This window comes from Condylura cristata, unplaced genomic scaffold, assembly GCF_000260355.1.
Source record: "Condylura cristata isolate star-nosed mole 26May11 unplaced genomic scaffold, ConCri1.0 scaffold00023, whole genome shotgun sequence".
NCBI classification, from domain to species: Eukaryota; Metazoa; Chordata; class Mammalia; order Eulipotyphla; family Talpidae; genus Condylura; species Condylura cristata.
The window spans coordinates 15,631,784-15,656,855 of NW_004567124.1; the positions used below are offsets into that span (position 1 = coordinate 15,631,784).

At 33.9% G+C, this 25,072-nt stretch overlaps 1 protein-coding gene across 1 annotated transcript in view; it reads right to left on the minus strand.

Annotated features, from left to right (window-relative positions):
• The window catches only part of UNC13C (unc-13 homolog C (C. elegans)), a 410,279-nt gene that overhangs the window by 224,111 nt on the left and 161,096 nt on the right, over window positions 1-25,072 (minus strand). The window contains exons 7-9 of the mRNA XM_004687775.2: window positions 20,211-20,430; window positions 10,421-10,648; window positions 9,372-9,513 (exon numbers count right to left, since the gene is read on the minus strand). Of these exons, the coding sequence (XP_004687832.1) occupies window positions 9,372-9,513; window positions 10,421-10,648; window positions 20,211-20,430 (590 nt within the window). The remainder of the gene's footprint in view (window positions 1-9,371; window positions 9,514-10,420; window positions 10,649-20,210; window positions 20,431-25,072) is intronic.

Consider the following 25,072-nt stretch of genomic DNA (forward strand, 5'->3'; position numbering starts at 1 on the left):
AACAAACTAACTCAAAAGCCAGTAGAAGACAGGAAATAATAAAAGTCAAGTCAGAAATAAATGAAATGGAAGTTAGGAAAACAGTCCAAAATCAATGAAATCAAAAGTTGGTTCTTCAAAAAAATAAATAAGATAGACCACCTGCCAGGCTCACAAAGGAAAAAAAAAAAAAGAGGAAACACAAATAGGATCATAAACAAAAGAGGAGAAATCATAAGAGATACAGCAGAAATCAAAAGAATAATCAGAGAATACTATGAACAGCTTATGCAGACAAGTTCAACAATTTAGCAGAAATGGACAAATTCCTACACCTCTACGACCACCCAAAGTTAAATAAAGAAGATATAGAACAACTAAATAGGCCAATCACAAGCAAGGAAACTGAAGAAGTAATCAAAACATTTATCCACAGAATAAGGAAGCTCTACGTAAACTATCTCTGAAGCAAAATACATAACCATAATGGGCCTGGAACAGTGTGTGTTGCCATGATTTTGTGGCTGTCTTAATCTAGCTATAAGATTCCCAGATCTGTGACTCATATTAAAAGTTATGTCTTTTCCATTTTACTTTCAATGTGTTTTAGGAATGATGGAATATGGGATAAACTTGGAAAATATGACAGACTTAAGTTCTGTATGAGCCACAAAGGTATTAACAAAAAAATATAGCTTTTGGGTTTTTGTTTCTGTTATAGCTTTGGGCAAGTTATGCAATTGTACTGAATCTCCAACCCCAATCTATAAAATTACAATTTTAATAATTATGCCTTAAAGATGATAAATATATATAAAATACTTAGTAATGTACTTGATACTTATTACATTTTAAATTATAGCTAGCGCAGCAAAGGATATCATTCAACCACATAAATGTATTTTGTCTTCAATAGAAGTTACTATAGATATATAAAACAAGGAAGTGTTTTGTCTAATTATTAAAACATAGGATATTGATAAATATTGATATACACTGATACAATAATTTTTTATGCAATGGTTAAAAATACTATTTTAAGTGAGGGTTTTTTCCAGAGCTCTCAACACTATACAATTGATCTATAGAGCTGCCTTGATAACAGTGCCACTATTACTGGCTACTGTGGGGTTTTCTTTACCCCTGAACAAATGTTTAGTTCATTACTGATATAATACTATATAGAAGATCTCTGAAACTTATTTTCCTGGTTTAATTGAAATTTTATGCTTCCTGATTAATAAACCTCATATCCCCATTTCCAAGGTCCCCAGAAAATAGTGTGCCAGTCCTTAAGGACTGTAAATTTCACTACCTTAAATACTTTAAGTAAAGTCATATAGTATTTATGTAACTGGCTATTTCAGTTAGCATGATGCCCTGAAGTTTCATTCAATTTGTTGCATCTTACAAAATTTCCTTTTTTTGTAAGCCTGAGTAATATTACATTATATGCATATGCCACATTTTCTTTACTCATTCACCTATAGATAAAATTCACATGTTTCCATGTGGTCAGCACTGTGAACAATGCTGTAGTGAAACTTCCATAAGGCATAAGATCAAAGGTGGGACGCCAGGAGAATCTGGAGCATCTCACCTTCCCCAACCCCTTAGATCTTTGCTGTAGATAGCACTACCAATGATGTCTGAGTCTCCTCCATGACTTGAGCTCCCTTTTACAGTCCCAGTTCCTGACATTCTTTACCCATTGTGTAATTTTTACATCCTTGTAAACAGATGTTTGTATACTGCAAAACAGTGCAGTCACTTTGGAAAATAAAAGTAAAAGAGGCAAGAATATACGGGAAATCTGTGTCATCTTATAAAGTATGTCTCCTAATCATAAAATTTCATCTTCAAATGGGCATATTACACTGCCATTTCCACTCTATTACCCACTGGGAGAATTTACTTCTGTTCCTCCTGAGGGAATGGTTTATGATAAGCATAAAACATTTCATTAACTGTAGCATAGGAAAGTAAAATCAAATGTCACTGTTAATTATAAAATGATCAAATTTTCAATTTACTAGGATCAAAGAACAACGATAACAAGCACCTTACAATTTATTTAATACTTTATCATTTTCAAAGCACTTTCAAATGCATTATCTTAATAAACACTATGTGATATTTTAAAAATTACATGTGTTTACAAGGTCACTTGATACATTATTCTTAAAGATTCAGTTGGTCATGCCTCTGTATTCTGTTATCACTATCCAAAGTTTCACATTCTACAATAACATGTTTATCCTCTTTTAAATATTAAAATTTCAAACTTCTTACCCCATGGTAAGAGAAATAAAATTAATTAAATAAAATTAATTAGTATTAATAAAAGCCATCCTACTAGAAAAACTTTCTTTTTTAAGAATGTCAGGACATGTCTTTACCTTATAGTTCATAAGGCAGTACTATCAAAATAGAGAAAGGCACGGAAGCATCTATGATATGTATGCATTTTAAAAATATGCACATGATCCAATATAAACTTAGCTCTTTCTGCAAAGGATAACCTATTCTAAATGACGGCAAGTTTGCAATTATCATGCTACTTTCATATTAAAATGAAAAGGTGCAGGACTTCCCTGGTGGCGCAGCGGGTTAAAGCACAGCACTGAGAGGCTTACACCACTTCCGCATGAGTTCGATCCCCGCCTGCCCACCCCCGGAGGTGACCACATGGTGTGGCAGACCTCTCCTGACCAGCCCGCTGCTCCCCCTCAGCAGCGTACCTCATTAGTCTGCCTGTTCTTCTTCCCACTCTGTCTCTGGTGAATCCTCTCACCACCTCTGCACCTCTGGCCTGTACCCCAGTTCTGTATGAATAAATAAATAAATCTTTAAAAAAAAAAAAATATGGGTATTTTCGGGCCCTCCTCGGTGGTGCAGTGGGTTAGAGCACAGCCTAAGAAGCTAAAAAAACATTTCAGCATGAGTTTGATCCCAGCCTGCCATGGAGATGAACCACATGGCGGCAGACCTCTCCTGACCCGCCCGCTGCTCCCCTCAGCAGCGTACCTCATTAGTCTGCCTGTTCTTCTTCCCACTCTGTCTCTGGTGAATCCTCTCACCACCTCTGCACCTCTGGCCTGTACCCCAGTTCTATATGAATAAATAAATAAATCTTTAAAAAAAAAAAAATATGGGTATTTTCGGGCCCTCCTCGGTGGTGCAGTGGGTTAGAGCACAGCCTAAGAAGCTAAAAAAACATTTCAGCATGAGTTTGATCCCAGCCTGCCATGGAGATGAACCACATGGCGGCAGACCTCTCCTGACCCGCCCGCTGCTCCCCTCGGCAGCGTACCTCATTAGTCTGCCTGTTCTTCTTCCCACTCTGTCTCTGGTGAATCCTCTCACCACCTCTGCACCTCTGGCCTGTACCCCAGTTCTGTATGCATAAATAAATCTTTAAAAGAAATATATGGATATTTTCTTTTTATATTCTTGAAGGTAGCAAGTAGAAAATAATTGTGAATGCAATTTTACTTAAGTCTTGTAATATTTTATCAGTAAAGTGAAAAATATTATGAAAATTATGCAAATGATACATGCAAAGTAAGGTGTAACAGAGTTAAATTTTAATTTCTTCCTTGAAAATCTGTTATTTAAATACTACACAAAGTGTTACTGTCAGTGTAGATAATGGCCTTTATCAAAAGAAAAGACACAATATAGCAAAAAATATGAAAACTGACAGTTTACAGAAAACTTACATTTTAACTTCAAATACAATATACTCTGTGGAATACTCAACCCATGAATCATGATGTTTCCTAGCATGTCTGGTAGGGACAAACACTACCTGGATGAACACTGAACATTGTCTCATCCAGTCTTTAGGGTAGTTCTTATCTGGTTTTCAGAAAGTCACCTCATATGCATGTACTTATACTATTCTGATGATTTCTCTAGAGGAACCCTTATCAGGGTTAAAATAGTAGAATAATATTTCATTCTTTGACTTGCTTTCATAGAATACAACTAGCAACCTACAAATTATAAGTTGATGTTTTTAGTGCCTTGTGTTAGTTCATTTTATTTTGGTTATTACTTAAATCCTGATTTCTATCCTAATAATAGCGATTAGAGAGATCCTCCATCTGAAAAAAGAAGTGAACAAGAAGTACAAATCAATATACAGATATGCCACTGAATAACTGATCCTAGAGACAAAAGCTAACTAGGTGATTACCTTAGATTACTGCACTGAGGGAGCATCTTGGCCACTCACTGAGCAAGGAGAGGGAACCCAAGTGAAGTCTACCAGACTCTGAGTTCAAAAGGCATACCCGAAAAGTTGGAAAAACCAAGGCAGCTAGAGGTTACAGAGAATAGTATCAAAAAGATAAAGAGAGAGAGAGAAAAAAAGCACTGAACAAAAGAACAATTCTACCTATCTACAGATGGCTCCTCTTGTGCACCCAACTGAGTAACTGCATTCATCTGATGATGTGGCCGGAGATCATGAGGAAAGTCACTGAAAGGCTCAGATTAGCAAAAGGTGTCTGCACTCAGCTAGTATGGAAATGGTGTATGTTTTTCTTAAGAAGACTAGAAAATTTATCATTATGAATCTGTAGGTAAAGTATAAGGAAGAATCATACTTTGGTGTTGAGGAATAATTATTTTAAATGATTCAATTTAATTTTCATTTAACAACTCTTAAAAACAAGATCTAAATAACTAACTATTCATATCTAATATATGTACTAGTGTAAAATTCAAGGATGCCTAAAGGGCATCTAAAATATCCAACAACCAATGTCAATATTCAGTATGGTATTCAGTATGAAATTACTAGGCATGCACAGTAGCAGAAGTGTGCCACACTTCTGTAGAAAAGCCTAACAATTAAAACTGACCCAAAATGGTCACAAATGTTAGAAATGTCAATAAAGGGTTTCAAAAACAATTATAAGAAGCATTACTTTGGTTCAAAAGACTAAGTAAAAGAAGATAGCAGAAAAAATTAGAATACATGCCATAAACAGGCAGAAAATATTTTCAAAAGGCAAATGGGGTATAGGACTACTACCCCCCAAATTCAAAAAAACCTTAATAAAAAAACAACCAGTTTAACAATACAGACCAAAAATCTCAACACACATCTCACCAAAACATTTATCCAGATGACAAACATATGGAAATATGTTATCCATTTTAGGTAATCAGCAAATGCAAATTAAATAAGATACCACTACATACTTATTAGAATGGTGAAAATTTGGAACACTGAGGACATCAAATGGAGAGAGGACAAAAATCAACATGAACTCTCATTCACTGCTGGAGAGGGCAAAAAATGATAGAGCTACTTTGGAGACAGCTGGACATTTTTCTCAAAACTAATGATTCTCTCACTATATGACACAACAATCATGATCCTTAGCATTTAACCACAGGAACTGACAACATGGCCATATAAAAACATGAACATAGATGTCTATAGTGGCTCTATTCAAAATTTTCAGAATTTAGATGCAACCAATTTGTCCTTTACTACGGCACAGTAAATAATCTGTGGCATATCCAGAAAATGGAATATTACTCATTGCTAGACAGAAATGAGCTATCAAATAAAAAAAAAAGTAGACTCCGTATTTGCATATTATTAAATGAAAGAAGTCAAAGTGAAAGGACATATACTGTATGATTCCAACTATATTACATTTTGGAAAAGGCAAAACTTGGCAACAATTTTTGAAAACAATTAAAACAATAGAAAGATCAGTGACTGCCAGAGGTTGGGAAAGGGAGAAACAGGTAAAGCACAGAGGATTTTTAAAGTAGAGACAATACTCTGATTCCATATTGATAGGTAGATTTCATCATTCATTTGTTCAAGTACATAGAATGTTAAACTCTTATTATATATTATATATTGTAAACAATGAATTTTATAATATTATGATGTGCCAGTGATAATTTTAAACAAAGCGATAAGACAATAGAATCAGGCTTTTAAAAATGCAACTGACTCTAAAATCCACATGGAAATAATTCAAAAGATCTTAAAAATGGTAATAACAGGAAAAATGGAGGACTAACAAGATTTAAAGTCTTGTTATAAAGTAAATATACAGTAACCAAAACTACGTGGTGTCAACATATAGATGGATAATTAGTTTGATGGAAGAGAATAATAGAAAACACATCTTCACATATATGAAGACTTGAATTTTGTTTGAGGAAAAAAAAACAATTTGGTACAGAAAGTATGGAGCTTCCAAAAAATGGTATAACAACTGGATACCCATATGCAGAATAATGGACTTAGGTCTGTAACATATTACATTCTCAAATTACCTAAAAGTGTATCCTAGAATTAAATGTAAATCTTATAACTCTTGAAACTTAAATAGAAAAGAAATAAAAAAAAGGGTATATTTTTACCCTACAACATAAAACCATGCATAGCTCAAATATAACCACATGAAAAAGGTTTAAAATCAGTCATGAGAGAAATGCCAAATAAAATCACTGTAGAGTGGCTGAATTTTAAAAGACTGCCCCTACCAAATGTTAGAAGGACATGTGTAACATGGAACTTAACATGGGTAGTACTTAGGAGAAGTGTCATTAAAATAAAACATTCCTTAATACATTCTAGCTATTCCACTCTTAAGATTTTACTCAAGAGAAATTTAAATATACCTTCATCTAAATATTTATATGCAAGTGTTCCTAAGAGATTTATCTCTAATATGTATATACTAAAAACCAAATGGATCAGTGATTTCCTTGGCAGGCATGAGGATAGATCAGGAAGGGTGACTTCAATGAGGCATGAAGAAATCTTTTGTGGTAATTGATGCTATTTTGTCTTTGGTAATAGATTCCTGCAGGTACACATGTTATAACAAACTTCATATTTTAAATATGTAGAATTTGTGTTATGTCAATTATACCTCAAAACCAGTCGAAACTTTCAAAATATGACTTGCATTGCATGTGCATGATTTCAAGGCCATGAAAGATGGACATTTTCCAAGAGCTCTTGCTCTCAAATTTGCTGAGTTCTCAGTCTCTGTCCTTCCTTGCCCTTATCTTGCCCTTATCTTGCCTGAGACATTTACTTGATTCTCCTAGTAATTTCAATTCATAACTATAGGTTGATTGCTTGTTTTCTGTTAAATATTGAAATAGCTTCTCCCATCAGTCTGAAGGGAGAAACTATACCAAACCCTTACTTCATTCTGTGTTGCCTTCTGTGATTTGGTCCTAAATGATTTCCCAAAGCTGTATCATTTTTTTTCTTTTATTAAAGATTTATTTTTTTAAGTATACAGAGCTGGGGTACAGACCAGAGGAGCAGGTGCAGTGAGAGGATTCACCAGAGACAGAGTGGGGAGCAGAACAAGCACATCAAGGAAGTACACTGCTGAGGGGAGCAGCGGGCGGGTCAGGAGAAGTCAGCCACACCATGTGGGTTACCTCCGGGGCAGGGGCAGGGATTGAACTCATGTGGAAGTGGCTTCAGCCTCTTAGTGCTGTGCTTTAACCTACTGCACCACCAGAGAGGGTCCCAAAGCTGTATCTTTTTTTTTTTTATTGTGGGTCTTTTGCTTTACAGCAACACTGATTTGCAATATTGTATATACCTTAAGGGAATAAGTACACATAGCTTCAGATTTCTATTACCCTAGCACATGAGCCACCAAATCCCTCATAATACTCTGTATTATTTTCCACTGGGCCTCCACCCCTCTAATTCCTTACCCAACAGTTTCCCTCCGGTAGCTTTAATTCTTTAGTCACATTTCTAGGTTTTATTTTTGATTTTTCTTTTAATACTCCACACCTTAGTGAAATCCTCAAATATTTGTCTATTTCCTTTTGATTTATTTCACTCAGTGTAACTCCCTCTAGTTCCCTCAATGTTCAGCTTTTTTTCAGAGCTGAAGGTTATCCCAAAATGTATAGGTGCCAACATCTGTATATACTCATTTGGCCACCAGGTTGTTTCCAATACTTGGTGGTTGTAAACAGTGCTACAATGAACATTGGAGTGCATATCCCTTCCAAACCACTGTGTTTGCATTCTTCAGAGAGATACCTAAGAGTGGAATTGCTAAATCACATGGCAGATATACATATACACATATAAGTACATATATGTATATATGTACATATATGTCCACACACACACACGTGTGTGTCTGTGTGTGTGTGTCTGTGTATAATTTTTTTTTTTGAGAAACCTCCTAGGGGTTTCATAGGGGTTGACCAGTTCACTAACATCATGGACCTTGATTTTATCCTTTTTATTTTTTCACATCCTCATCAACACTTGTTTCTGTTATTTTTAATTTGGCCATTCTCCTAAGTGTGAAGTAGTATATCTCATTGTGATTTTGATATGCATTTCTTAATAATGAGAATGAAAAAATTTTCATATGCCTACTGGCCATCTGTAGGAAAAGAAATCTGTTTAGAAAAAATGTCTATTTAGCAATCCTGCCCATATCTGAGTGGGCTATTTGTTCTCTTTTTGTTGAGTTGTATGAGTTTGCTATAGATTTTGCATATTTAACCATTTATCGGATGCATGATGCACAAATATTTTATCCCATTCAGTAGTCAATTTATTTAATGATTACTTCTTTGGATTTTCAGAATTCCAAAACTATTTCTTAACACTATCCTCATCAGTCCATAAACACAGGAAACATCAGATTACTTACATATTGTTGCCTACATGACCAAACAAGTTGTATATTGCTGGGTTTCATTACTTACAAAGTTAATAAGATCTATATTTAAACTGTTAGCAAGAACAGAAAGAAAGAAAAAGAAACAACAGTCTTTACTTAAAATGTTGGGGTTTTCTTGTCTACTAAGTGGTAATTCAAAGTAATATGCCTCAAAGAGAAAGTGGTAGAAAGAAAAAAAAATCATTGATAGAAAAATAAGTTCCTGCTGTTTAGTGCAAAATGCAAGAGATTTAAAAATAAATGACCTCACAGAAAAATGAGAAGTTGTATAATTTGTCATCAACCACATCATTAGTAAAGGAGATCTAAGCCTTTCTATTGTCAAACTATAAATCTTTAGATGTCAAGATACTGCTGAATCAAGCCTACAGATCCCTCTCTATTTTGGATAAACACAAACTATTGATCATGTTGGTTCTTTTTTTCTCCTGCAAAGTCACCTCAAACTTGCCACCTTTTGTTTGAAGTATTTTCTCTTCATTTATTACAAAAGATGAAGTCATACATATTTATAGAATGCTGAGCAAATTTACACCATTAATTTCACTCATTTTTTGTGATTTCTGCATAAATTTTATTAAAGATGAGCTTGTATATTTTGCACACCTGTCTTAAATGTAGTCTTAATTCTTTAAAAATATTGATAATAAGAGTAGATTATATACTCACAAATAGAATTTTTCATCCCATACTGGATTCAAGTTTCCAAAAATGGTTTTGGTTCTTCTTTTGTTCTTTCCAACTTGAACTGTAACATATGGATCACTTGACCCTGTTTTGTCTTTTGCTTGTAAGCCTTGTGCAGAGACAACTGAAATAAACCAAATTAAACATTTTAATATGGGAATTTACTCAGAAACTGATAATAAAGGAAAGTGATTTTCAATCACTGGGTTTTCAGATTAAATCACATTGGTTTCATTAAGCAATAGGACTTAAACTTTATATAAATATATTTAATGAAAGTATGAAGGCACCAGACATTAAAATATATATAATATATATATATATATATATATATATATATATATGATTTTACTTGTAATGAACAGTAGCTGTATACATACATATACATATACATATTAGCTATATATTCACACATATAACCATATGCATGTATCAATTAAGATGTACCTATAAAATATAAAGTTCACCTACCCAACCTAATTAAGTGGCCCGTGATAAAACATTTATATTTGCCATCAATACAGATAAACTCTACCTAGTAAATCAAAGCATCTTTATTTTACTTTGTAAATACAATATGAGAAATTTAAGAGGCTTAATAAACAGTAGGGTGACACATAGTTACTACCTGTTAATATTACAAGTATTCCCAGTCGAGCAAATTATTAGATGTCACTAGCTCAAAATGTCTTGATATTGATCCAGGAGTAAGTAAAAATGTTATTTGTTTTCCCATACAGAAAAACTGAAGAGATTATTGGCTACTCTTGTAATTTATCAGGGGCAAGCAGCAACAAAGCTAATCTGTCAACTGCAGGGTATTGTAAAACAGAACCTTCTTCCTCTGTAAGAGCTTTTGATGTGAACACAGAAACTCATTTGTCTCATACACATTTTAAAATTTTGAAGTACCAGCTAGACCTACTGTCATTATTCAACATTTAAAAATCTATATTACTTGTAATTATTAACAGTGATTTCTAAGACACAAAATTTTAAAATTGAATACTTTTAATAAGACTGATTTTTACCTGTAATGGTTATTTTTGCTGACCACTTGGATGTCCCGTCCAGTACACTCTGTTTGGCTGCCTTTGTGTATTGCACAAAATCTTCTTTAGAAACCTGAAACATTTCCTGAATTACTTCAAACACCTCAGGTCTATTTTTCTCCCTGATCTTCATTCTTTCTTTCATAGCTGTAATAATGGTCTGAGTCTTGTCTTCGGCACCATGCTTAGAACTCTTCTCTGCTGCTCCTGTAATGAGAAAAGCATTGGTGATGTCAATCAACAAGTGAATATATTGTGATTGCACAACAGAGGGAGTGAAAAGGAAGAACGTGAGAATGAACAGATGTTTTCATTTTGATGAATCCTTGTATTTTTTTTTTTTTGAAAAACATGAGTTGTATAAGTCACTAAGCTGAGATTCAGAACTAGCCCTAGTGTCATTGGCAAGTAAATAGACTTCTATGATTCCCACTTTCTCACTTGATTTTTTGGATTAAATAAGAGGATGTAAAAATATTTGGTTGGAGTATTCAAAAACACATTTCAAGAAAACAAAAAGAATGAGCACAATCAAAAATATTATATAACATACAAATTCACTCCATGGATAATATCAGAACAAAATAGTAGATTGATACATATGGTAAATGGCATTCAAAATTCATGATTTCAAATACCTGCACTCATGTAGAAAGTATTATTATTGATGGAATTTATCATAATTAAATGTTTATTTTTTCTTGTCAAATAAAAACCACTTCTATTTGTTATACATTGAAAGTAAAATTTTACATGTAATTAAAATGATTTTGCTATTTTAAAAGGCAATGACTAGGCTAGATAGCCCCTAAGTAACTGAGAGAATGCAAGTATAAATTCTATTTCTTTATTATAGGTAATATATCAAGCACATTGCAATACCACTTTCCACTACAAATCTTTATTACCCTACAATTTTTTTTTTTATAATTAGTTTCAATGTCTAGGCATTTTTATTTTAACACAAATCCATTTGGCAGTGAAGGATTATAAAAGTCTATTCTTGTGTCCCTTACTTTCTTCAACTTCTGTCAAATATTCTTGCTGCTTAATGTGGTCTCTGAGTTGCCTAATATTGTAAAATGACTAAGAAGTGGACCCTGCTTTCAACTCCTAAGGTTTTTCGGTGACTGTGTAGTAATTAAGTAAATGCCTATCTACCAACATCTATAACATCTCCCATTGCTGAAGCAAAGCATGTCTGGCACAAAAATGTATTGTGTCAGAAAGCTTGTAATTTTTCCAATTTCTACCTACAGTATTGTAAGAACTGCCCAACTTGTATTTTTTCCCCTGAGATTTATATTTCTGAAAGTGTCAGATTTATACCTTATAAAATATGATCATTAAATGTGATCATTTATCTTTTCAATTGCCACCACAAAAGAGAGCCTCAGTGTTTGTTGAATCTAATTCTGTGAATGTTCAACCCAATTTAAGAACTGAAGCAAAGACAAATGAGGAAAGGTAAACTAGTCACTTTCCTTATAGTAAATATATAAACTCTTTGACAGGAATTCAGTTATTTGAGAGTGTAATATTTTTTTCCTTCAAAGTAGAAAATGCATTGAAATAATCAAGGTATATTTAGAAGAAACAGAGATGAATATTTTAATGATAAAATAGTATATTCTGCTTTTATCCTTTTTTTTAACCTACTAAGAATTTAAATCGTTTAAAAAAAGGAATACTAAAAATTAATGAATTCCATTATGGTAATTTGAAAGGACATTCTAAATGTCCTGGTCATCAGTTAAAACATGCCCTAGAATAACTACATGTTTATAAATTGTGTACCCTTATGCAATTAAGCATGTTAGCAATTATCTATAATGACTTAACTACACAGTGCATAATTCTTAGATGGAAAATTTAACTTAACCTAAATAGTTGCACCCCAGCAGACATACTACTCTTTGAGTATTAGAATATTCTTTAAATAGAAAGGGCATTGCTAAACAGAAAATTGCAAAATTCAAAGAGCCCCAGAAATTTTGTTTCTAATAGCCAACCTAGCTGTTGAAAGGGTCGAAGTATCAAGCAGCATCGACTCCCTCCAAAGTGTCTAAACCACTATTACTTTTGTGGTTTCCAAGGCTCTAGGAAGTATGCTCAAGTCTCCAAGAGTAAAATATACTTTGGATCATTTTCTTAAATTCAGGAAGAGCCAGCTGACCATCATCCACATAATAAACACTCCTTTAAGCAATAGGGGTCAAATTCAAAATAAGAATGTCAGGATTTATATATATATATATATATATATATATATATAAAGAAAGTAAATCTCTGTACTGAATGACTGTCTCTTGAATTGTTTAAAAAAATAATTAGAACTAGCTTGACAATTTACTTTGTAACCCATCACCAATGTTTTTCATGTTGTAATAAAAGGTGTATTTGAATACAGAGAATCCAGACAGACCCGTAAGCTTTCAAATCAACAATAGTTGAGAACAAGTTCAGAGATGTATATGATTAAAACTTTATCTTTTACTTCAAAAAGATATGTATCTTCTTTAAAGTTTTACTTTCATATTTTTGATCTGAAAAAACAACTTAGATCTTTTAGTTCAGAGGTAGAACAAATTCATAATGTTTGTCTTTGATCTACACGTATTTCCCACTGTCTATTGTCTATTGAACCCATCTATCCATCTTATTATCCTAATGAAATTATTTGAATTTCCAATATTTTCATTTGGATTTATTCTTTTTATCTCAAAGTCACAAGAGATAAACTTTTACTTGCATTTATGTGAGTACTTCTTCAAGATGTGTGGCAAAAGTTCTGGTGGATTTATTGATGTACAGTACTATGTTAACTAAAAATCAATAAAGGAGATAAAAAGAGACAAGGTACAGTGCAGGCCCTTTGTAAAGTGTCATCACACATTATCCAAATAGCATGTCTCACCATTATTTTTAAAAACATTTAGTTGACATATCAGCCAATATAACTGCAAGAAAATTCAATTTTATAGACAAAAAAACATATCCTAAATAGGTCCCTTGTACATGAGCTAATGGACAACCAATTAGTTAAAACTCATTTCTCTTTAATCCTTATTTACTATCCCAAAATATAAGTTGAAATTCATACTTTCACCATCTTTACTTTGATATTTGCAATTTTAATGTTTCTTCATAATTTTATCGATAAACATTTGCAATTTTCTCAATTGTGTCATGGTCTTCTTTTTCCCACTTTTCTTTTTCTTAAATAGTTGTTATAAAATATGTCTGATCTCAGGCCCTCTCTGGTGGCACCACGTGTTAAAGCACAGCACTAAGAAGCTAAAGCCACTTCAGTATGAGTTCGATCCCCACCCCTGAAGGTGATCCATATGGCGTGGCAGATCTCTCCTGACCCGCTCGCTGCTCCCCTCAGCAGTGTACTTCATCAGTTGGCCTGTTCTGCTCCCCACTCTGGCTCTAGTGAATCCTCTCACTGCCCCTGCACCTCTGGCCTGTACCCCAGTTCTGTATGTATAAATAAATAAATCTTAAAAAAAAATCTAATCTCTTTAAATCACCTACTTCATTCCCATTATCCTCAAGCTATAGAAGAGTTTTGTGTGTGAATTCTGATAAGCTGTTTTCTAAGCACTTGAATTGGGTATAGTTTATCTCTCTAAAGTTAAGTTTTTCATCTGAAAAATGAAAGGAAATAATAGTGTAATCTCCTTTAACAGGGAGGATTAAAATATAAGGATTAAGTAAGATAATGCTTGTAACTTCAATAATAATAATGGAGATAGTATAGGGGTTTCAGGAGGTCATTAAAGTTGAAGACATAAACATTTTAAAAATCACATTAGAGATAAATTTTAGAGTTTTGAGTTTCATAATTACATGACCTGTGAAAAATGCCTTGAAAACACTCTATGGATATTGCCACAGTCAGTGTTGGTCTCTTGCTAAATGTTCTATAAATATTTGCTAGATGGGAGCCAATGAACTGAGTGAATATAAAATAGAGTTCAAAGAAATTGTAGAGAATTATTATCATTTACATCTACAAACATCCTCTAGCATTTGAGGCTGCTGAGCCCTAAGGAATTAGGTGGCTTACAACCAAAGAAAGCAAGCAGAGAGTCTGATGCTGAGGCACTTCTGGCTCCAGGAGTCTCATAACAGGAGATCCTGTTGCTTTGCTTTGCTTTTCCAGTAAAATCATGTAGGTGGACCTGATTTTGGTGCCTGTTTTTCTTTCCCAAGAAATCCTGTAGGTGGGCATGTAGTTGACATTTTCTACCCTTTCTCTTTAGTTGGTTTATATCCAAGACAATCGTAACCCTCCTCTTTTAACATGCTTTCAATCGTTTCAAGGAAGAGATCTGCAACTCCCCCAGACTTCAAGTCAGCCACCTCCTTTTTATATATAAAATCAAAGCCTCACAATCCACAAGATTTCTCACACACAAAGGCCTGGTGTTTAACAGAGGGGCAACTGGAGGAGCACAGGCCTAGCAATGAGTTCGCTCCCACTCCTGTGTGCCCATCCCTGACAGTAGGAGAGTGTGGGTAGGTAATTGTCTCTCAAGGAACTGCCATCTTCTATAAAGTGACTTCACTGTCAGTGGGCTTAGGACTGAAACAAAAAAACTCAGCCTTTCCTCCCCCTCTGCCTGTACCACCCCCATCCTTTCCAATTGTCCCATCATTGGTAAATGCAAACTTTTAGAACAAGTGTGGAAACGCATGCGTATTTAAAAAAAAAGACAAAATCAGGACTGCATTATCTGCATGGCAAAGTACTAGCCCTCACGAGCATTGTCTAGATTCCTAATTTCTAGATATTTTTAACTAAAATAGCAGAGTCAAAAAACTAGATGGATTAGGGAAGCAAATTGTTATATAAAGTTCAGTTAAACAATATTTTTGCATTGTTAAAAGAATAAAATGGACAGAAGGGAAACAAGGTTTTGTACTTATCTCTGTTGATTACATCCATTTCTTCCCATTCTTTTCACACACACACACAAGAAAAATTTAAACGCAACTTTTTTTTCTGTTTACATTTTGTTTGAACAGCTGATACCCAGGAACTTGACTGACAACTAGTTCACAGTACTGTTGTAAGCTGTGCTGGTACTCACTGTCAGGACATATTCTTCTGTTGAACTTAAGTTGTCTCAGAAAACACCAACCTCACAACATGGCCACTCTATGTCCCTGTTCAGTTCAGACAAACAAGGCATTTCATATATATATATATATATATATATTCTTTTCTAAAACACATGAAAACAAGGTCACTCAAAATCTAAATCCCATCTCCTTACTATGTGAGTGACCATTGCCTCTTTACTGACTATTAACTTCACTCTAGTCTGCCCTATTTAGAGATATTTTATAGCACACATAATCATTCAATTGTCCTCATTTTCAGAAAACACTAGATCCAGAGAAACCTATGCTTTTTAGTACTGTCTTATTGCCGTACCTTACAGTTAACCCTGCTGTGCATTTTCCATAGATTCAATGGGTAATAAATGAAACTTTCCAAACTATAGCTGTGTTTCTGGTGGTCTACAGCTGAGTATTATTGTTTTTATATATGAGAGCAGTGATACTCAGAGAGGTTTTTAGAAATTCTAGTGTCTGCTGCATTAAAAACCAGGTTTTTGTCAAGCTCAGAAATTTGAGATGAATGACAGATGAATGGTTTGATAAAATATAGAAATGTGATCCAGATAGAGATATCTATTTATTGCTTATGTTAAGTTGACTATCTCTAAGGCATTATTAAGGCATCCTTACACCTTTGTCCCTTTATAGAAGCCTACCTCGATGTCTGAAAATGCTCCATTATTCGTTTTTTTCTTTTGGAATAAGGAGTGACCATGTATAAAGGTAACTATTATTATTTTTATCTGAATTAACTTACAGATTAAGTCCTCCATAATGTTATTGCAAAGTTTAAGCAATTTCCTATGATAGGGGATAGTGGTATTGAAGGTACAGCTCAAGCTTGGTGGCAGGCCACGAAGGCAGGCTTTGAGAAGCCAGTATAAAGGGGGGTTCTGGAAGCAGGGTTTTGGCAGCACCGACTGCCTAAAATACTATCCCAAGTAGGATAATAGAAAATTATTAAGAAAAAAGTTCAACAACTTTTTTTTTCCTTTGGGTAAATTTTATAAATTTATTTAATTAATTTTTAAGAAATGAAGAAAGCTCACTAGTGGGAATTCAGAGACCTGGGTTAGAACTCAAGATATGCTATATACTTGATTTCCTTTCAAGACATAAGTTGTCTGAGCTCAGCACAGTCAATTGGATTCTCAAATCCACTGTTTTCAAAGGCTGCCCTAATCATCTCTGGCTCTATGGTAGGATGATCTTTACTACTGTTGCAAGTTATTTCTAATTGTGGTATTCATGCCTTCATTTGTTGCTTAGCCAGCATTTATTAAACAGCTAACTATGCTTAAGTGTATGTTAAATTATGAGGAAATGAAGCCTCTGGGAGCAACGAAGACAGAGTCCTGCTTCTAAGATTTCTGCGTATATCTGACATAAATTTTGTGTAATTGTAGCTGAAAAAGTATAATGTGAAGCTTTCATGATATGCATTCACATCTATTTATCTAAGTTTTACAAAATACATTTGGGACCAGACACAATATTGATTACTTTCTTTCTAACTTTGAAATCCCAGAGTCAAGCTCCTACCCACTAGCTACTCAATATGTACAAATAAATGTATGTCTTAAGCTATCACGGCTACAAAATGTGGAAACAAAAATAAAGAGAAAGAGAATCAACATCTAGTTTTCAGAAAAGAACACACTGGCCAGATTTTGTTGGTATTATGAATTTGTGATGGTTAAGGATAAGTTCATATAAGCTTAGCACAATTTTAAGGGGTTATATACAAAATAAAAAGAGCACATGTCACACAAGGTTCTTTTTTCTGAACTTTGAGTGAACCATTTTCTATCCTGATGCATGTACTTGAAATTTCCAGTCAGAATTTCAAGGTAGAACATTTTTTAGTGGGACTATATAAATTCTTCTTTGAATACTCATAAGAAAGAACAGGTAGACTGGGTTAATTGAGTTAGATACCATGATTATTTGTATTTTTTTTTCAATCTGAATTGCCTTTTTTCTATTAAAAATTCAAGAAGAATATAATACATATGCTCTGTATTCTAAATATCTCACACTATTCACTCAGCCTATTCTTTAACTTATTTTCTAGCTTGAACCTTTACTATAACTTTTGAAAGTTAATCATGGGATCTAGTAATGCAGTTCAGGGTCACAAACTATTCCTCCATCAGGTAATATTAAAACTTTTTTTTTTTCTAATAGAAGGTAAGAAATAAGCTGATTAAAGAAAAAACAGGTGGCTCCTTATTGCCGCTAAGTTGGCACACAGAGGGAATGATAACTCAGTTTCTCATTTTTCAAGGATTCAACTTTTGTTTCCCTTTGGTATCCTTTGTCCCTATTTATCACTCTACATGGCTGTCAATAAAGTGTAAGAATTATCACCAAGAAAAGAGTGAAAGAGAAGCTTAGATGAGTCTGCGTTATGAAATTATTTGGAATTTCCATGCATCTCTGACCTGTAAGGGAGTATTGGAACAGTGAATGGGATCTTATTATCACCTGGCCTAATTTCATTTGAGTGTAATTATGTAAGTCACAGACCCAGACTTGATGGGAATGAAATATCAAAATCAACTCAATTTAAAATGTTTTCTCTTTTTTGCATAGGTTATTGGTCAAACCACATTTCATGATTATTTCTTTTGTTTTATTCCCAATGTGAGTATGTGTGTGTATGTATGTTGATAAATTAGAATGCCTTCAGAAAAAATTTACAAAGTAATGAGTTCTAGAAACCTGAAGACTATTATTTTGAAGTACTTTAAAAACTTTCATATACAGTGAAAGTCAATTTAGTAAATAATTTCTCCAGAGGTTAGATTTGGCTTAAAGAGTAGGATGTAGGCCTTGGTCCAAGTTTTCATTTTTAAGCTAGACTTTTCTAATGATCAATTAAATGGCCTGCCAAGATGATTAATTTTTCCTGGAAATGTTCAAACAGATTGAAAGACCATTTTGAGAATGAAATCATAGAATCTTTATAGGAAGCTGAATTTACTATACCTATCAACTTTGATTTTTCTACATTTAATTTTTTTTTTGCTTTTAATTGTTGCCATAAGAGGAAGTATTTTAAACAAGGTGTCACCATCATAATTTTTTTTTTTGCTTAAAGCAGTAAAAGAAATGTCTTAAAGAAGTGCTTTAATACAGAAACATTACAAATTCTATAAGGAGAAATGCAAATTGTATTGATAGTAACTGTGGAAAACATTGAAGTTGGCTTCATTTTACTTGGGAAAAGCTCTTTCTGTTCAATATATACAAGTAAAGTTTTCAGGAAAAAGGAAAGAAATGTTATGAAAGAAAACATCCCCCCCTTTCCTGGGGTATACCCTTATTGTCCTGAACACTTTAGAAATACTCAGTAAAAATTTTGCTTAACTAATATTGAATACATTGTTGCAAGAAATGGAAACATGAGAATGTTCTAAAGTTTAATGAAATATCTGCATTTTTCTTTTTTAAGACTGAAAAAACAAGGACGTTTATTAAGTGTATGGATCTGTATCATTTTTGTTTAAAAAATACATGTATTTCTAGAGGGCAATATTTTTTACTATCCATTTTCTTAAGCATCATCCTCCAAATGCTTTATAAAATATGGCTGTTTAAAATTTACTTTTAGACAAGTAGATATCATTTTAATTGGTTTTTAAGAATTTGCAAGCAAATTAATTCAGTAATATTGAGTTAATCCAACTTTTTAAACATATTTCCTAAATATACTTAGTATTTTTCATAGACAGGATACTATCTTTTTTTTTAAATGTTTTGATTAATAATAGCACAGCCTCAATCTGACATAATTATGTAGGGAGAATAATGATCATGCAGAGAAATCTGTAGCTTATGTGTGATTATTATTACAAAAGTTTTCTGTGACAGCATTTCTTGTTTATTTATTAATTTGATGTTTTGCTCTGCCCTGCCAATTTCAGACAACCCAGAAACCTTACACTGACATTCACATATGCAATAAATAAATAATATTTAGATTTAAAGACAACATGATTTGTGAAAGAAAATACTTGCTCATATATATTTCTTTCATGTTTTCAAGTGTTATAAAACTAGCAGATATGACCCAAAAAGCAGTGAAAAGTTAATATATTGTACTTCCCAGTGTAATGTCTTATCATTTCTATATCAAAATTAGTATATTTTTTTTTAATGAAAAAGCTAAGATATCTTGCCTTAAAGGCGGAAATGTGAAAAGCTGGGGAAGGCATTAATATTTATTAAGAATCTACTACATGCTGGACTCATAGCAAAGACTTACAGCGATTTGAGTTGAATTTACTACTCCTATTTATTTGGTAGAGGAAAATAAAACTCTGAGAAGTTAAAAACAACTTGTGAATGCCATATAACTGTTCTTTCTAATTCTAAAGCTGGTTGAAAGGCTGTCAAAGAACATGGCTCCTTTACATAGGCACCACGTCAGGTTGGAAATGAATTCTAGTTACTGTGATCACAGAGGTGATCACATGTGAGGACCACGACTTGACACATTCCTATTAATCACATGGGGCTATGAGGATACAGAAGGGAAAAAACAGAGTAGAAGTCATTCTGTTATTGAAAATACACAGGATAGGGCAGGCTCTGCATACACACTTCTTCAGTTTAACTGAGTACTCACTCTGTAAACAGTCAGCATTTAGGAGGTCCTGACACTTTTCATGGCACTTCACGCCACACTCCAAACACTTCATGCCTTGCCGGGCAATGCCCCACAGAAGCCCTTCACACTCGTAACAGTAGGTAGGAGTGGTAGCTGTCCAGACCTCAAAATTGTGTGGGGTGGTGGAGGACATAGGGTAGATTAATGCCTGCAAGGTCTTCTTGAAGACATGTATTTTCTGTGAAGATGCAAAAAGGCAAGGCAAGTCAGTGGAGAATAAAAGCAATATAAACAAAACCATTAGCTTTCCCAGATGATGGGATTTTAAGTGATGACAGTTAGCACAGTACCACTGCTCATATGTTCTTTTCTTAATGTTCTAAGGCACAGCGACACTATTTGATCATAAAAATTTAGTCAGGGTGGACTGTGATCCATTGCTGTGTAAAGTTCTTCCATGTAATTACAAATTCTTTCATGTGATAAGCATGCAGCTCTCATTACTTGCCAATTCCTATATCCTGGCTATATTGTAAATTCCATGAGGGCAGGGATGATGGACACCTTACTCAGAACTATCATCATGCCTCAGAGCCTAACGTTGTCTCTGGTCAGAGAAAGGAACTCAGAAAACATTAATATGTTAATTAATACAAACAAACAAATAAATAAAAGCATATTGCTATTCTTGGTGGTCTAAGTTGAGCTTGATAAGACTGAAGTAAATAGAATATTCTCAATGTTGACCCAAGCCCCATTGAGATATCTGCACCCCTCTTTTCTCACTGTTGACAACACAAACCCTATAGAGGCCTCTGCACCCCTCTTTGGTATTCTGCTTAGTCTTCTCTTTCTTTACTGTGTGTCCACACTGAGACTTCACCCCTCTCTGGTGCCAACAGCATATTTCCCTGTAATTCTTTGTGCAGAAAACTACTTTCATTGCACATTCCTTAGAAAGGACCTCATTAATTCATAAGATAGTACTAGGACTACTGAAAAAGTGTAGCAGTCTTTCTGGTAGCTGATATTTTACAAGGAGATCAATTTTTAAATGTATTCTATTGTTATTGTATGCTATAATATTGGTTTGCATTGTTGTTCATGTAAAGGAGATCATTTTCACCGTGCAAGGAAGGACTTTCTGATGATTAACCACTGACCAGATAGAAAAAATCACTAACAGAGTAGCCAGGAAATCTGAGTTTCCCTAGCAGTCTCATTCACATACTTAACATGGGTTTCGTTAGGCAGGAGCTAACTTCCATATTTCTTAGTATCGAAACAGCAACTTTTACAGGCCCTGGAATATAGCAGGAGTATATGAAATGAATCAAATGTTCTACTATTTAAAAGTCTTATAATCTATAGAGGTTCTAAGTCTTATTTTCCTCTCCTCTCCCATTCTTCCCGTGGTGGTACTGTGAAGATCAAATTGTATGATGGAAACAAATATAGTCCATTGATTTTAAAATACTACGTAAGTCCTGAGTATTAATACTGACAGATATTTAAGAAACCACAATAGAGCCATAAGAAATAAATTGGTTCAGTTGAATTCTCTCTATACCCCACTCTGAAGGTAACTTCCTGAAAGACTAGCAGTCTCTAAAGCTACATTTGCAGGCAAATTTCACACAAATGCCTGCTATATAATGAGGAGCTATTTATATAAGTCCTGCAGGAGCCTAGCTAATAAGTAATGCTAGATGGGAAACATTTATATTTTTCATTAATCATCTGCAAATCTCATTTCAGAGTATCTTCCCACAGTGTTGAAATAGCCAACTTCCTATTATTTTTCAATTCGACAGCATGGCAACAGCATATTTCCCTTCATTAGTACATTTTCCTCACTCTATGTTTTCTCAGAATATGGTTGGTAATGATACTGGGAGGTTCCCTACCAGGGAGTTAAGTGTCGATAAAATTTTTTTTCTAATCTTTGAACATTAAGATCCAGCTTCACTACTACATGAGGTTTTGGCCAAAATTCTTAATGCTTCAATTGAGTCTACAAAACAGCATATGCTTAAATATGGGAATTGCTCAAGTGGGAGACCCTCACATGAAGATACATAGAGACAGAAAAACCAGATCCAACACTTCTCAGTAACGACAGCCTGAGTCAAATAAAGTCTCTTGATTTCATTTTATGGTAAGGCAATCTATCTTACAAAGATCTGTTAAGAGTTCTTTTAGAAGAACATGTATTATTCACTTTTGCTTCCCCTTACCTACTTAGCAGAGTGGGTTCTCTCCAACATCATTAAAGTGATAAATTGAATGATTCCTGGCCTATTCTTTCATCAGCTAACCAGAGATACTTTCCTGAACTAGCTGGCCTGAGAGTAAGGTGGGATGGTGGTGCTGATATATGTATACAGTATACAGTACAGCATTTTGTGTTTACCTAAAAAAAATTAGAAGAAATTTTAATTATGTTTAATCATACCTGGCAATGTACTGTTTTAGTAGAGGAAAAATAACAGTTCTCACTTAATGAAACACAATGTGGAAACAGAACACATGAAAAGAAAAACATGACTTAGAAAGCAGAGTTGGGCAAGGGGTTATTTTTGAGCATTAATTTATCTACATATTTTAAGGTTAAGTAAATGACGGATACCTTTTACAATTCCCTATATCCATTTCTTTTTTTTTTTTAACTGAATTTATGTGCTATATAGTCAGCCCTCTTAGGCTATAGTAGGAGTAATAAATACAAGGAACACATGTTAAAAAAGTAAACAGGTTGGAAGAAAACAAATTAGAAATAATTGAGAAGATTTTGTTAAAAATATTTTGTTCAGGCCCTCCCTGGTGGCACAGCGGGTTAAAGCCCAGCATTTCAAGCGAGCTGTAGCTACTTCAGTGAGAGTTCTATCCATGCCCTGGAGGTGATCCCCATGGCACAGTAGACTTCTCCTGACCCGCCCACTGCCCCCCTAAGCACCTCTGGCCTAAACCCCAGTTCTGTATGCATAGATATTTAAAGAAAAAAATTTTTTTAGTTTGGTTCAAGAGCCATGATCCGCATCATGAAAAGGGATAATAATTCTGATTTACCAAAAAAAAAAAAAAAACAACTAGATAGAACATGGAGAATCAATTAATCAATTGAGTGGGGATTTAAAAAAAAAACAAAAAACACCAACATATGAAAGCTAAAGAAGCTGGAGAAAAGCACTAGATAATTCACTAGAGGATGTCTTCCCAGTCTCAGGGAAGTAGTAAAAGTTTTTATTAATTCTTGATTTTTAGACTATAGGTATGTGTTGCCCTTTGCAGCAACATGGACAGAGCTGGAAAAGATCATGCTTAGTAAAATAAGCCAGAAAGAAAAGGAAAAATACTGGATGGTTTTACTCATAGCAGGAGTATAACAGACCAGGCGAGAAAATAATAATAATAATAAACAGCTATATACCAGAGACATTTTATGGGGGTGGGGTGGGGCATGGGATGAAAAACAGTGGGGTGAGGGAAATGCACTGAACTATGGTGATGGCATACGGGTGATTTGGTGATGGGAAGCCCACAGGGAATAAATATAACTGAGATGGAAAAATGCACAAAATGATGTAAAAATAAACATATTATTTAAAAAATATATGCTTGCACTGTGTAAGAGTTCATCAAATTTTGGTTATAAGTTTAAAGAAAAGAATATAAGCATGTGTTTCTCAAATCTTAAAATTACTTTAAAATAAATAGCATGTGAAAATATAACTTACTCCAGCAAAGTATTAGATAAAATGATGGCTAATTTAGAAACTTGGGAAATGCATAACTAGGGTAAGCATGTAAAAATACAGCTCATGAGAAGGGATTCTTACACCTCAAGGAAATTCTGCATTTTGCAGAAGGAGGATACTTTCTTAGTAGCAAAATAAGACTAGATTAAACAATACTATAAGAAGGACAGAGACTGTGGGCTTTTCATGGAATAAGGGGAAAGACAGGGTAAGAAACACTGAACAAAAACAAGAAGGAAAATAAGGGAAAGGCAAAAAATTAAACATGAACAATTACTTTAAGTTGAATGAAGGAGAAAAGAGAATTATTTTTAATATACTACTTTATGCAGGCAGAAGCTAGCAGGATTTAGCATGTGTGAAAGGATGGGTAAGTTATCAAGAAGGGTCACTGGCCTACGTGAACAGGACCAGGCATGGATGAGAGTGACCAAGCACCAGGAGAACTTTAATAACTAGGATTAGCAGTAGGGCTAGCCACAGAGGTGAGTTGCTGCTTACATATTTTAATATTTTATAACTTTTCAAATCTTTACAAGAATTATTTTCTAAAATTTATTTTTCATTAGAATGTATGTATGCTACTGTAAAAATAATTTATAAAGCCAAAAATCAATAGCATATAAAAAGATGCATTTTTCCAAAGTGAACCATGGTTTAATGCATGTTCTTCTGTTTTTTCCATTTGTAAACAAAAGACCTGTTCACTAAGAAAAAAATTATCCTTACATCACTGGAATAATTTCAGAAAAGACACTTTTTATTGTGTTTAAACACTTTTAATCTGTAGAAATGAAGGTAAGCCATGCTTCTCTCTGCTAAGTCTTTGTAGCAAGGTATAATCTACACAATACAAATGGAAGATGCTCATATCTTATAACTATTTTGCTGAAAATTCCTGTCCTAAGAAAGTGAAATTTGAAAAAAAAATCCTAATATATCACTTTTTTAACTAGGATATAGAAGAAAATGAATTATGTTTTCTACTTATAACTATGTGAGAAAGCTATAAAGAGTCCAAGAATAAGGCAGTTTTCCTGCCAAGAGCAACGGCCAGCGTTTTTACAACAAAATTTCAATGCAGGAACTGTTAATAAGTGTAAAAGTAACAAATCTGTGTGT